Source organism: Eretmochelys imbricata, chromosome 11 (genome assembly GCF_965152235.1).
Source record: "Eretmochelys imbricata isolate rEreImb1 chromosome 11, rEreImb1.hap1, whole genome shotgun sequence".
NCBI lineage: Eukaryota > Metazoa > Chordata > Testudines > Cheloniidae > Eretmochelys > Eretmochelys imbricata.
The window spans coordinates 27,957,497-27,969,673 of NC_135582.1; the positions used below are offsets into that span (position 1 = coordinate 27,957,497).

A 12,177-nucleotide genomic window follows, 5' to 3' on the forward strand; every position below is an offset into this window, starting at 1 on the left:
CCAAAAGGGCATTTAACCAATCGAACAAGCCCACGGTGGCCTTATATTTGCAAATTAGATGGAAAAAATAAGTGTAAAAATAACTGAAAAGAAAAGAAACAGTCAAGAATAAGTGCAAGATCCAACATCCACTGAAGTTAATCAGATTCTTTCCATTGATTTCAATGGACACTGGATCAGAGTGTAAGTAAGAAAGATGTATATAGGATTGTTGTAATCCTGTCAGTCCCCGGATATTAGAGACACAAGGTAGAGAAGGTAATATCTTTTATTGGACCAACTTCCACTATGTAGGCTTGACAGCTTGTCTCTCTCACCAACAGAAGCTGGTCCAATAGAAGATATTACCTCCCCCACCTTGTCTCTGTGAGAAACATGTCATGTAAATCTCAATTGATGCACAATATTTGAGAATACATAGAGAAACAACATAGTCTAGTTAACTCAAAAAGCAGCTGTGGTCTTTGGGTGGCAAAACAGATACTGTCTGATAACCCTGAACTAGAACACTAATATCATAGGTGAAACTATGACATCATTGGCTACAGACATTTCAGGCAGATTAAGATGCGTGTTGTGTGCTATCCAGCCACATTTTGCTTGCACTGGTCAGCACTGCTACAGTAACTGACTGCTCAGTTCATCTCTTCTTTTGGCCAGTAGGATTCTAGGCTCATCCACAACAAAATTGTAATTATCTTTCCTCTTCTCATACTCAGATGTGTATATTAAATTGTAGCAAAGTAAAAAGGCGAGGGCACAAAGAAACATTGATATAACAGTTTCAAAGCTGACACCTTATTGTGCATAATATTTAAAAGGATACTGTTCAGTACCTCACCCAAATTAGAAAAATAAAGAAAAAACAGAGGAAATGTAGATCATTTATAAATAAGGCTAAGATTTTGTCATGGATATTTTTAGTAAAAGTCATGGACAAGTCACAGGCAAAAAACAAAAATTCACAGAAGCCATGACCTGTCTCTGACTTTCACTAAAAATATCACTGACAAACTGGGGAGAGAGGTGGATTCAGCACCCACCACTGATAGAGCTCCAAGATCCCTGCCACTACAGTGAATGGGAGCTCTGGGGCCCCGCTGCGCAGCTGCTGATCTGCTCTGGGGGCCCCACCACCACCTGTGATGACTGGGAGCTCCGGGGAGTTCCCTGCCACCTGCAGTGAGTGGGAGCTCCAGCGTCCTCTGCCATGGGGACTGGGCTGCTGCGGGGTCCTCTTGCCTGCCGTAGCAGCTGGGAGCTCCACGGGAGTTCCCCCGCCATCTGCTGTGTCTGGGAGCTGCAGGGTCCCCCCACCAGGGCAGGTGCTGGGAGCTGTGGAGGGGCCACCTGGGAACTCCAGCCCTGGGGTAGAAAATGTCACAGAGTTCTCTGGGAGTCACGGATTCCTTGAGTTCTGTGACCTCCGGGACATAATTGTAGCCTTATTTATAAAGGAATTCCCAAATTTATATTTAAGGGTACAAGGTAAAACTTAAGAAAGACTACAACCCCTTTCTACAACCCTCTCATAAGCTGCCTTGTAACACCCATTCTGCATTCAAGAGGACTTTGGCAAGTGCTGGTTCTCTGTAATATCTGCAATTGTGAACAATTATGACACAGGGCTCCGGAAATACAATCATTTTTTCCTATACCTAGAAGAAGAAATACTGTATTGTATCTGATACTAAATGTTGACATTTTAATGGTGACCACTGTGAGAAGTGTCAGCCGAGTAAAATAAAATACCTAGAGGCTATATTCGGAACATCAACTGTCATGTCAAAAAGTGTCAGAGGTTGAGTTTGGTTATATTCTGGAGATCTGTACGCCAGCTTTAAGATGACAAAAACTATGTCTAGAACTGTTTTTAAAGGGCTTAATCCATCATTTATAAAATACATCATCTATTCTAGGAGTCACAGTGGCTACATTATCAGATTACTTTAATCTCAGCCCAATTGCATTGGTTACCATTGCGCACTGTTTCTTTAAATCTGCAGCAGGGGCTGGGGAATTCTAGCCTGAAGCTCTGTGGTGAAACACAGAGATGGATAGAATCATAGAATATCAGGGTTGGAAGGAACCTCAGGAGGTCATCTAGTCCAACCCCCTTCTCAAAACAGGACCAATCCTCTATTTTTGTCCCAGATCCCTAAATGGCCCCCTCAAGGATTGAACTCACAACCCTGGGTTTAGCAGGCCAATACTCAAACCAAGAGAATAGATCTGTGGGTAGTATTGTTTTCCTAATGCTATTGAAGTTCTTTTTTCAGTGTGATTCTTTACCATTTTCACAAGATAATCACAAGTCAAGTTTTACTGATTTAAAACCCTGTTGCTAAAAAGGAAACTGATACCTTTCTGAGTTACTGACTCTTTATTGGTCAGAAGCTAAAGAGCTCTTTGCATTTTCACTGCTGAAATGTGGGTCAAAAGGTTACTCTGTTTTAGTTATAATACACCTACTTTGTGCTACTCATCACTATAGATATCAAGAACATCCCTGCCCTTCTTCATTTTGGTCTAACTTTAAGACACATTTGTTTTCAGTAGTTTTTTGTTTATTTCAATGTATTTTCCACGATGCAAGACAGATGAACTTTTAATTTAATGTTATCATGAAGAGCTTTGAGATGCCACTTCATCATGATATGCTATACAGGTCTGTTATTGTACTTACCTCATTCATTAGCTGAGTAGCATGTTTAAAATGCCTATTAATTGGACAGTCTGCTACATACTCGAACTGAGACTTCGTCTTTTCAAATGACTCCTTATACTTACACTGGAGAAAACAAAGAAACTAGTCATTCCAGAGTAAAATTAAAAGAAAGACCATGAAAAAATATGAATTGAAAAAATGTCTACATCAAAAGAATAATGAATCATCACACAACCAAACTTTGAAAAAATTCTTCCAAATGTCATGAAGAGATTTATTTACCCCACTGTAGAGGGCTTTGTTCTTTTCTGCCAGAGCAAGATCAGGAGTATCCCAGGCATAACAACCAAAGCCTCTGAGCCATGATAAGTCTTCTTTGTATTTAACCTGTAGAAAGAAAGTAAGAAGATAAATTTAAAAACCTGGAATAATTTCAAACGGCAACAAAAATTAGCATCCTATTAATGCTGAAATACCATCCAGATCTAAGTCTAACACACAATAGTAATAGTTCTGTGAGTTCCTGCATCAATTACCTTGATAACTACATTTGTTTTTATACAAATAAGGAGCCAGCTTGTACTCTCGGGTAAATCATTAGGGTTGCACAGTTGTAACTGAGAGCACAACCCGGCCCAGAGTCATTAGATGAAATCCTGACTCCAGTGGGAGTCTTGCCACAGGATTTCACATACTAAATATAAGCCATGAAAACAAATGAGCATTGTTTTTATGTCTCAATAACATGCTCACAAAAAATCACCACTAAGATAGTTAAAAGCACCAGTGTCTTTCGCATGTTGTAATAAGCCAGAAAGACTGCTAAAGTGCTGCTAGGGGCTTGTCATGTGACAAACAAGTTCAAGCAACAGAAATCGTGCCCAATTCAACTTCCACTGAAGTCCATGGGAGTTTTGTCACTGCTTTCAATAGGAAGTGGCCTTATTCAGTTGATTTGCTCTGTTGATTCCGAAAACATGCCAGGCAACCGTGAAACTGATCACTCTTTCATTTCAGCAGAAGATACCTGCGAGGAGTTAAGTGACACTGCAGAGGCCTCCATTTTGGACACCTGCTTTAAAAATGCAATGTCTAATATACAATAACCGTTCAAACTCACATCGCTGATAGCATCTGTGACTGCTCGATGATGATAGTGCTCCGGCCGGTCTGGGATAGATCTCCAGATTCCCAATTGGCTCACATAGTTTTCCTTATATTTCACCTACAAAAGGAGTTGAAAAGAAAGTTGTAAATGTTGTAAAACAGTTCAAAATCATAACACATTAATCACCCAATTTTATGACATTCCTACTTCTCACTACTGACTCTCCCCAAAGACGTCCTTAAAATGTGGGGCCTGATTCTCATTTACATTAACCTTTTACACCATTCTAACAATGCAAAGTGGCCTTATTGTAAATGAGAATTAGGCCCAGGATCTTTCAGTGGGAGGGAATTAACTATAAAAGCTCTAGTTTCGTACAGTTAATGACAAACATTAATCGGGACTAGAAATGCTGTATACGTACACTGCTGATGTCATCAGTGACCTTGCGATGATAGACAATATCCAAGGCATCTTTCACTGTGTGATATTTACCCTTTGCCTGCTCAAAGGTCTCTTTGTAGCGCAGCTGATAAGAAGAAAAATATGAACAAATTAGTTATATAGCCTGCTAGCAATTATTAAAGATAAATGTGTAGGCCTCTCTTAAGTCCAGAACTGCCTCCATAGCTGCTCGCCCACAGAAACTTGTTTTTGACCTCTCAACAAAAACACGTCCTTTCTATAAGTGTAGTCACGCATTGCCACTGGTGAAGTTCCAGCCAGTTTCATTATGGAAATTGGACTCATGAGAATGACACAGGGGGATGTAACAGCTCCCATCATGTTAATGTGGCACCTAGGAAAATTTAACAAGCTTTGTTGCCCAAAATTAACTGCCTGACTGAGATCCAAACTAGAACTCAGCCAGAGAGGAAAGATTAGGCCCATCAGAGCAGGGTTTTTCCCTACTCATCCTTTAGGCTATGTCTACAGTACAGCCTATGTCGGCAAAACTTATGTTGATCAGGGTTGTGAATATTCCACCCGCCTCAGCGACATATGGCAAGTTACACCGACACCAGCGTTCATCTGCACAGTGCTAAGATGGTGGGAGAGCTTCTCCTGCCGACACAGCTTCTGCCCCTCGCAGGGTTGTGCTGACAGGAGAGCCCTCTCCCATCGGCACCGAGTGTCTTCACCGCACGCACTGCAGCGGCACACCTATACTGGTCCTGCGGCACCGCTGCAGTGCTGCCCAGGCAGCCGTGCCCTAAGAGCGAAGATGAAGAAGAAAGGCATAGAAATACCCTGCACGACAGCAATGAGTGCTGGGTTTGGTATAAAAACATCCATCCTTTTCCCCAAGCGTGCCCTGAATGGAGGAAAGAAAGAAGGTCATTCCATTTTGAAGTTTATTGGAAATTCCCCAGCCTCCACAGGGAAGAAACCCAGATCCAGCACAGGGAGTTCGGTTGCATGAGAGCTGGGAAGCTTTTTCACAGTGCAAAAGCTCAAATCACTAGTGCAGAGCTGAGGTCTTTTGCCTTTCTATTTTGGACATGTGTAACTGAACAAGTTGACCTGATGGACAGACCAATACATATGGCCCTTCAGGTTTTTAATAGCCCAGGAGGCAATTTGCAATCAGAAATGTGCACCACAGATCTCATTATATAACAGAACACTTCTACAAGTAACTTTAAATTAATATTCCACACTTGAAACCAAAACTAATTTCATCCTCAAATCCATACCCAGGTCAGCTCAGACAGAAATTGATTTTTAATGAATCTGCATTCTAAGTAAAAGGGAATGAACTCTCAGTGAGGATTGAGATTTATTCCTCAAACAGTATTGAGATGAAGAAGTGGGATAAAAGCATTTCTGTGCTTGCTTCCAGCATCAATACTTTCATTCTAATCTATATTATTTGTAAATGTCTCATGGGGAAGCAATTCATTTTGTCCCGATTTATTTCTCTCTCCCTCTCATTCTTTCCTTTTTTTTGACTAGCGCATTTGAACACAAGATTGGCTGGAAAAAAACAAAACATAAAAAGATATATGGTGCCTTGAGTCTAAACATAGGAATCTCACTGACATCATTTTAAAATCAGCATGGAGATGGAGTGACAGATACAGCATGCACCATAGTGGGATTTGGATGCACAGGCAGTCTTTATTTTATATATTGCCATTTGTTCATTTCCCCCAGCTCCTTTTCTGCTCTATCAAAAGATGAGAGAAAGTATCAGTGATGATGTCTGCGGGGTACATACATCACTAGCATTCCAGTAAGCCTTCTTCGCCCTGATGAGGATAGGCGTGTCAGAGACAGTTGTGTACTTGTGCTTCATCTTCTCATATTGGACTTTGTACTTTTTCTAAGATCAGATGGCAGGAGGGAAAAGAACAAAAATATAATTAGTTACAAAGATATTTGCCCAGCTGATTTTGTGTTAACACCCAGGGAAGCTACATTTAGTACACTTTGTTGACAGTCATTACTGCAAGATACTAAGTGCATTCAACTTCCACTGAAGTCAATGGGAGTTGAAGTTGCTCAGCAGCTTCTGAAAGTTGCTCAGCACCGTGTAGAACCAGGTCCTAATCAATCTGCTCTGCATGATGCCTTACAGAAGGGTGGACAACATTTTCTATTTGGGGGTAGGGGCTAGCGTTAAAAATCATAGTTGTTGATCATCACTTTAATGAGTAGTTTTGTACCATGACAACATTTGTCCACTTTTAATAAACACAAAAACCAGCTTCTGTTCCAAACTCAGTGTTTCCTGTATTTATTAATGTAGCCCTTAAAGGGTTTATTTTATTTTATTGGGGGGGAGGGGCAATGCTAATGCTACGTCTATGGCTTCATAAGTCTGAATATTACAGACATGCATTTAGAAGCAGATGATTTTTCTCTTTTACAAAACATTTCTATGTGTTAGAATTATATATTAAATGAAAAACTACCCAGGGATCATACAAGGAAATGTAATACTTAAGAATCAGAAGATTTAAAATAAAATAAAGGTGTATTCTGTTACCCCTACACATACCACCCCAGTAATGTTAGAATTGGAACCTTCACATAGCATAGCTGTGCTGAAGATGGGAGCAGGTATCTTACCTCACTGACCATGTCCTTCACGTGTTTTGCAAGCATTAAGGCTGGAGTCTGATCACCAACATGGTGATGGGGTCTCTCTTTGGTGGCTAGCTCTACATACAAGTACTGTGACAAGGAAAGAAAAACAGAATGTTAGAAACATATTTTCTGAACAAACTTTATCTTGGGACCCCTACAAAATGACTGTGTGCTGAAAATGCGTACGCACACACACTCATCGTGAAAATGTAATCTACTCATTCATCTTCTAGGTCCTCCCTCACCTCACCCTTCTTCTATCTCAATACTCTGGCTACTCCACAAATGCCAGCAAAATATTTACAAATCAAAATCCCAAATGAGCGTAATAGCAGTGACCTTCACGTGGCCCTTATCAAGAGCTTTTATTCTGGGCCATCTTTAAAAAACATTACTGATTATTTACAGGATCAGGGTTTCACCTTTAGGAACTAGAAAAACTACAGGGAACATACCCTGGTGTAAATTAATAACACCTATGGCAGCTGCACTAATTAAAAGCAAGTTTCTGGCTTTGACAACCCCATGCAGCACTAAGGGAGAAGGAACTCTTTGTACCCTCTGCCTGTGTTTACACACACACACACACACACACACACACACACTAGACCTACATGTTTATCTAAACTGTACATGCAGGTTTTTCACATCACTTGGCAGACTGCACATCAATTAAAAAATGTCATCATTTTACCTGGCTAATGAGCCCATTAATAAAGACAGATTTTACTGGCTACCTTGGATTTTAGAGAATTTGAATGGAATTGTATTGGGGTTTAATAAAGATTTCTGCTACTTCAGATGAACAGAACTGGACATGTTCGTTAAAGAAACATCATGAACTTGAGAATCATGTTGTCATTTGAAAATGTGTATTAATCATTACAAGCCATCCCTAAGATTTCTAGGTTGACTTGAGAAGGGTTGTGGGGAGCACTGTAGTAAGATGGATTCAACAATCAACACAGATTCCCAGCCCCTTTTCTATTAAGGAAGGATTTTTACCTGACTCTGTATTTTCTGTCCTTTCTTGGCTCGTAAGAAATCTGGTGTATCAAGGATCGACGTGAATTTTGTCTTTTGCTTCTTGCCTGCAGCTCTGTAAACCACCTAGAAGGAGACAAAGCCTGGCAGTTATTTCCTTTGTTACAAATGTTCAATTAGCATTTAGTTAATCAAAGCTGGGAAAGGATAAGGTTTAAAATACATCAGGAAAGCCAGCGAGATGATCTGAGCTTCTTTTGATCACTGCCGACCTGAACAGATAAAATAATGCAATACTTACCTCACTCAAATGTGTCTTCAGCTCCTGAACTTTCCTGTATTCGGGAGTGTCCAGAACCACACTGTATTTATCCCGCATCTTCTTTGCCGTATTGGTGTAGACGTAATTAGACTGAAAAGGTAATAAACATGACGTATATGGAAGCTGCAGTATTCTCAGCAGTGTACAGAAAATGTACAGGGGAGCCTAACCTGGGTAACCCATGATACAACGGCATCACACTCTATTGCTAAAACTTTGAATCAGTTGTCTAGCAGCACGGCATGAAACACTCTGAATTCCTTAATCATTCTGATGTAGCACCTACCACAGATCATCTTGACAACTGCGCATCAGTAAATAATGAATCAATGTTAAATTATGTGTCAGGAAAAAGAACATACCCAAAGCTCCCGCAAATGACGAGCACGGACCATATCAGGAGTATCATATAGGAAGCAACCCAGGCCCCTCAACCACTGTAGATCCTCTTTGTATTTATTCTGTGAAGCAATCATAATAACAGAAAATTAAAAGTTGATCCTTTTGGAAAAAAGTGAATAATCAAACAATCACATTATTTTAGCTTGTACATAATTTAAATGTCAAGTCAAATTCTTCTCCCATTGACATTTGCACATGTGTGATTAGGAAGAGAGTTTGGCCCATCACATTCAAAGGCAAGGTATATTTGCTTACATCACTTGTGATATCTCCAACGTAGCGGCAATGCATCACTTGTGGGGTGTATGGCAAGGATATCAAGTGTCCCTGCATCTTAAAGAAATCTGCCTTGTAGATCAGCTGAAAGACAAAGGGAAAATATTACACATATTTAATCACGCTGAATATACCAAGCATCTCCTTTTTATAAAATGGAAAAATGAGACATACATCACTGATAGCTTCCTGTGTGGCTTTGACTTGGCGAATTTCTGGTGTGTCAGGGGTGGTATGAATCTTGTCCTTATTTTTGTGGTATATCTCCCTATACAGCCTCTGCACCAAAGGAGAGAGTATTCCATGTGTTAAAACAGAACTCTTAAAAGAAAGCCATACAGCATCCGGGTTAGCAGAAAATAAATAGCTATTGCTCTGTTAACCCCAGACTTCCTTCTACTTCCATGCACTAGACAGTACAGAAGGACAGGAGAAGATGGAACCACTTTACTAGAAAGGTTTGGTTCTTATACGGTGAAGACACTTCACAACAACTATTCTATTAACATCTTGGAAACGTGTTACAGAGAATCTAAGGCCCAGATCATGGAAACACTTGTGCATATGCTTAATTTAAGCACATGTTAAAATCAATGGTTAAGAAAGCGTGTGGGTTTTTTTGCAAGCTTTGGGCCAAAAAATGTTGAAAATATGGATCTCACTAGCACAGAGACTTACCACTTTCTCAACAGCTTTTATTAAACAGCAGCTAGATTGTTTTATGAAATTATGTTGTAATGTATTTTATTATACACCAGCAATATCAAATAATGATGCATTAATACAAAAATATATAATTAACATTTACAGTACCTCATTAAGAACTTTATTCACTTTCTTTATATACTCAAAGCCAACAGCTTTGGGTCCAAGAGTGTAGCCTTTAGCCTTGATGTGCTCATAGGCTTCTTTGTATTTAAGCTGTAAAATTAAAAAAGAAGTTTTAAAATAAAAGGGTGTAAGAACAATCATATATGATGTTGGCTTGTGACGGCATCTGTAATAAATGCCTGCTTATCTACTACTATTTACAGCCAATATAAATAAAGGACTACATTCAGGGTTGGCGCTTCTGTACAGCACAAAGCCAGACTTTGAAAGGTATTCAGATGAGAGTAGGTGCCTAGGCACGTCTGAAAAGCCTACTAGGCATCTATATGCATTTGTAAGCACCTAAATACCTTTAAAAATCTTTATGGGTAGGTGGTGTATTGAGGACTCCAAAGGATGTTCAGATTCAGCTATCTCTGTGAGAGCTTCTGCCAGAAGGGTACCCCGGCACAAATCAAAGCCATGCTCTCCCACCAGATCATCCTGATTATCCTGCCCTTCCTCAGGGGGTTAATTTTTCCTGGGGCAAGGTGGCTCCCACTGACATAGGGTTAAATCAAGCCCAAAATGTGACCCTTATGAATCCTGAACTATGGAAAATAAGCCACAAATCTTTAATGGATACATATCATGCTAACTTTGAGAGATATCATGGCACATTTGAATTCTGTGGCTCAAAATGATGTAGCAGAAACTAACCTTTAGGGAGCTATTTCTGTTGAGATTAGTGATTTTGTTTCACTTCTCATGCATTTGATAAGGTATAAATATCAGAGGGAAATTTATGTCATGATAGCAAAATATTCAGATCTCTGTACAGTTCATCAGCTTTTACATATACTCAGGGCAAACATAATCGGCTGCATAGCTGAATAGCAACTTCCATATAGGAATATTGTATGTTCACATCGGATGCCTAGAGATAACCAATATTCTCTTGCAAATCATACCTTAAAACAACTTAGTATATTACTTACATCGCTGCCTATGTATTGGACATGTTTAGCAAGCTTAAAACCTGGAGTATCTGGTGGGAGTTTGTATCCAGTGGGGAGGGCATGTAAACCAGCCCCTCGGTACAGATTCTGCAGGAAAAGTAAAAGAGTTACAATTACATAAAATATGTGAGGAAGTTTGTTGGTATTGCATAGCAAGTATCTTCTTTGCAATGGGCCAAAGCCTCCCCTGATTTAACTCCACTGAGGTCATCTGAGGCATACAGATAATAGAGATACATCAGATATCCTTGTACATTCACAGAGATTTTTTAGTTTAATTTTAGAGCAATACAGTACAGTCTAGCCAGGATGGGCCAGAGGAAAAGCCGAAATCATCACATAGGCTGGGTTTTGGATATAAGGAAGAGGTGCAGAGAAAATGAACTCTCTGTCTCTAAACCCAGAATGCACTGGAGAAATGCTGGGTGGGTCTTGGACAGATGGCTTTGAACAGACTGTATTCTGGATCTCCAGTCTTGGAGTGCAGCAAAGAGAACAACAGCCTCACAGATTGGATTGCTGGCTCTGAAAGGTTTGCATTCTGACCTGGCATCTTCACTGAGAACAATCATAGAGGACATAACCAGTTATAATGGGGAGAATTCCCTGGAGTTTTGTAAACTGGAAATATACACTCACAGCTCCCAACGGAGTTGAACAAGCATATGTGACACGCAACAGCAGAAGTTGGCCATTATTCTGTAGTATCCTATTAGAAATGAAAACTGGATACTTACTTCACTCTGTATATTATGAGCATGCTTTGCCCGCACCAAGTCCACGGTTTTATCTGTGGGGGTCATTTTGCCTCTAATATTATGCACATATGCATGGCGATAGACAGCCTAGGAAATAAGAAAAACCAATTAGCCTATTGATACCATTTCGTGATATGTGTTTGTCTAACCCAGCGGTAATCAAAGTAGGTCACGACCCTGTTTTAATGGGGTCGCCAAGCCCCGGTGCCCGAGGGCTTCAAGTTATAGGCTCCCTCCTGGGGTCGTATAGTAATATTTGCTGTCAGAAGGGGATCTCAGTACAATGAAGTTTGAGAATTCCTGGTCTAACTTATTGTGGGTCAATTAGTATTTGCAGGCTTAACAGGACCATCTTTTGAAATATATGGAAGGAAAAAGCTTCACATTCAGGGTATGTCCATGTAGAACATGCTTGCCATGCTGCTGAAACCAGCTGTTGCCTAATATTCTATTGATGGTATAGCAAAGGGTGGTCGTGGACCAGCATGAAGTGATTCCAACATGTCATTAAATGTTACATTATTGGAATTATTGAGACATGATACATATCATATAGGGATGAAATGTGGTATAAATACTTACATCGCTCAGATTCTTGCCACTAATGACATTCTGGACATAATAAGGAGTGTCAGTGATCATGGTGTAATCATTCTTCATTGTCTCTGCCTTAGATTTGTACTTAATCTGCAGAGAGAAAGAAAACAATTTGATTTTTGTAAGTCTGGTTGTTTAAT

At 40.0% G+C, this 12,177-nt stretch overlaps 1 protein-coding gene across 1 annotated transcript in view; it reads right to left on the reverse strand.

The window, feature by feature from the left end:
- Positions 1 to 12,177, reverse strand: part of NEB (nebulin) — a 194,957-nt gene that overhangs the window by 42,720 nt on the left and 140,060 nt on the right. Inside the window, exons 111-125 of the mRNA XM_077830379.1 lie at positions 12,023 to 12,127; positions 11,420 to 11,527; positions 10,662 to 10,769; positions 9,667 to 9,774; positions 9,028 to 9,132; positions 8,833 to 8,937; positions 8,538 to 8,636; positions 8,155 to 8,265; positions 7,875 to 7,979; positions 6,852 to 6,956; positions 5,998 to 6,102; positions 4,201 to 4,305; positions 3,789 to 3,893; positions 2,951 to 3,055; positions 2,687 to 2,791 (exon numbers count right to left, since the gene is read on the reverse strand). Coding sequence (XP_077686505.1) covers positions 2,687 to 2,791; positions 2,951 to 3,055; positions 3,789 to 3,893; positions 4,201 to 4,305; positions 5,998 to 6,102; positions 6,852 to 6,956; positions 7,875 to 7,979; positions 8,155 to 8,265; positions 8,538 to 8,636; positions 8,833 to 8,937; positions 9,028 to 9,132; positions 9,667 to 9,774; positions 10,662 to 10,769; positions 11,420 to 11,527; positions 12,023 to 12,127 — 1,584 coding nt within the window. The remainder of the gene's footprint in view (positions 1 to 2,686; positions 2,792 to 2,950; positions 3,056 to 3,788; positions 3,894 to 4,200; positions 4,306 to 5,997; positions 6,103 to 6,851; positions 6,957 to 7,874; positions 7,980 to 8,154; positions 8,266 to 8,537; positions 8,637 to 8,832; positions 8,938 to 9,027; positions 9,133 to 9,666; positions 9,775 to 10,661; positions 10,770 to 11,419; positions 11,528 to 12,022; positions 12,128 to 12,177) is intronic.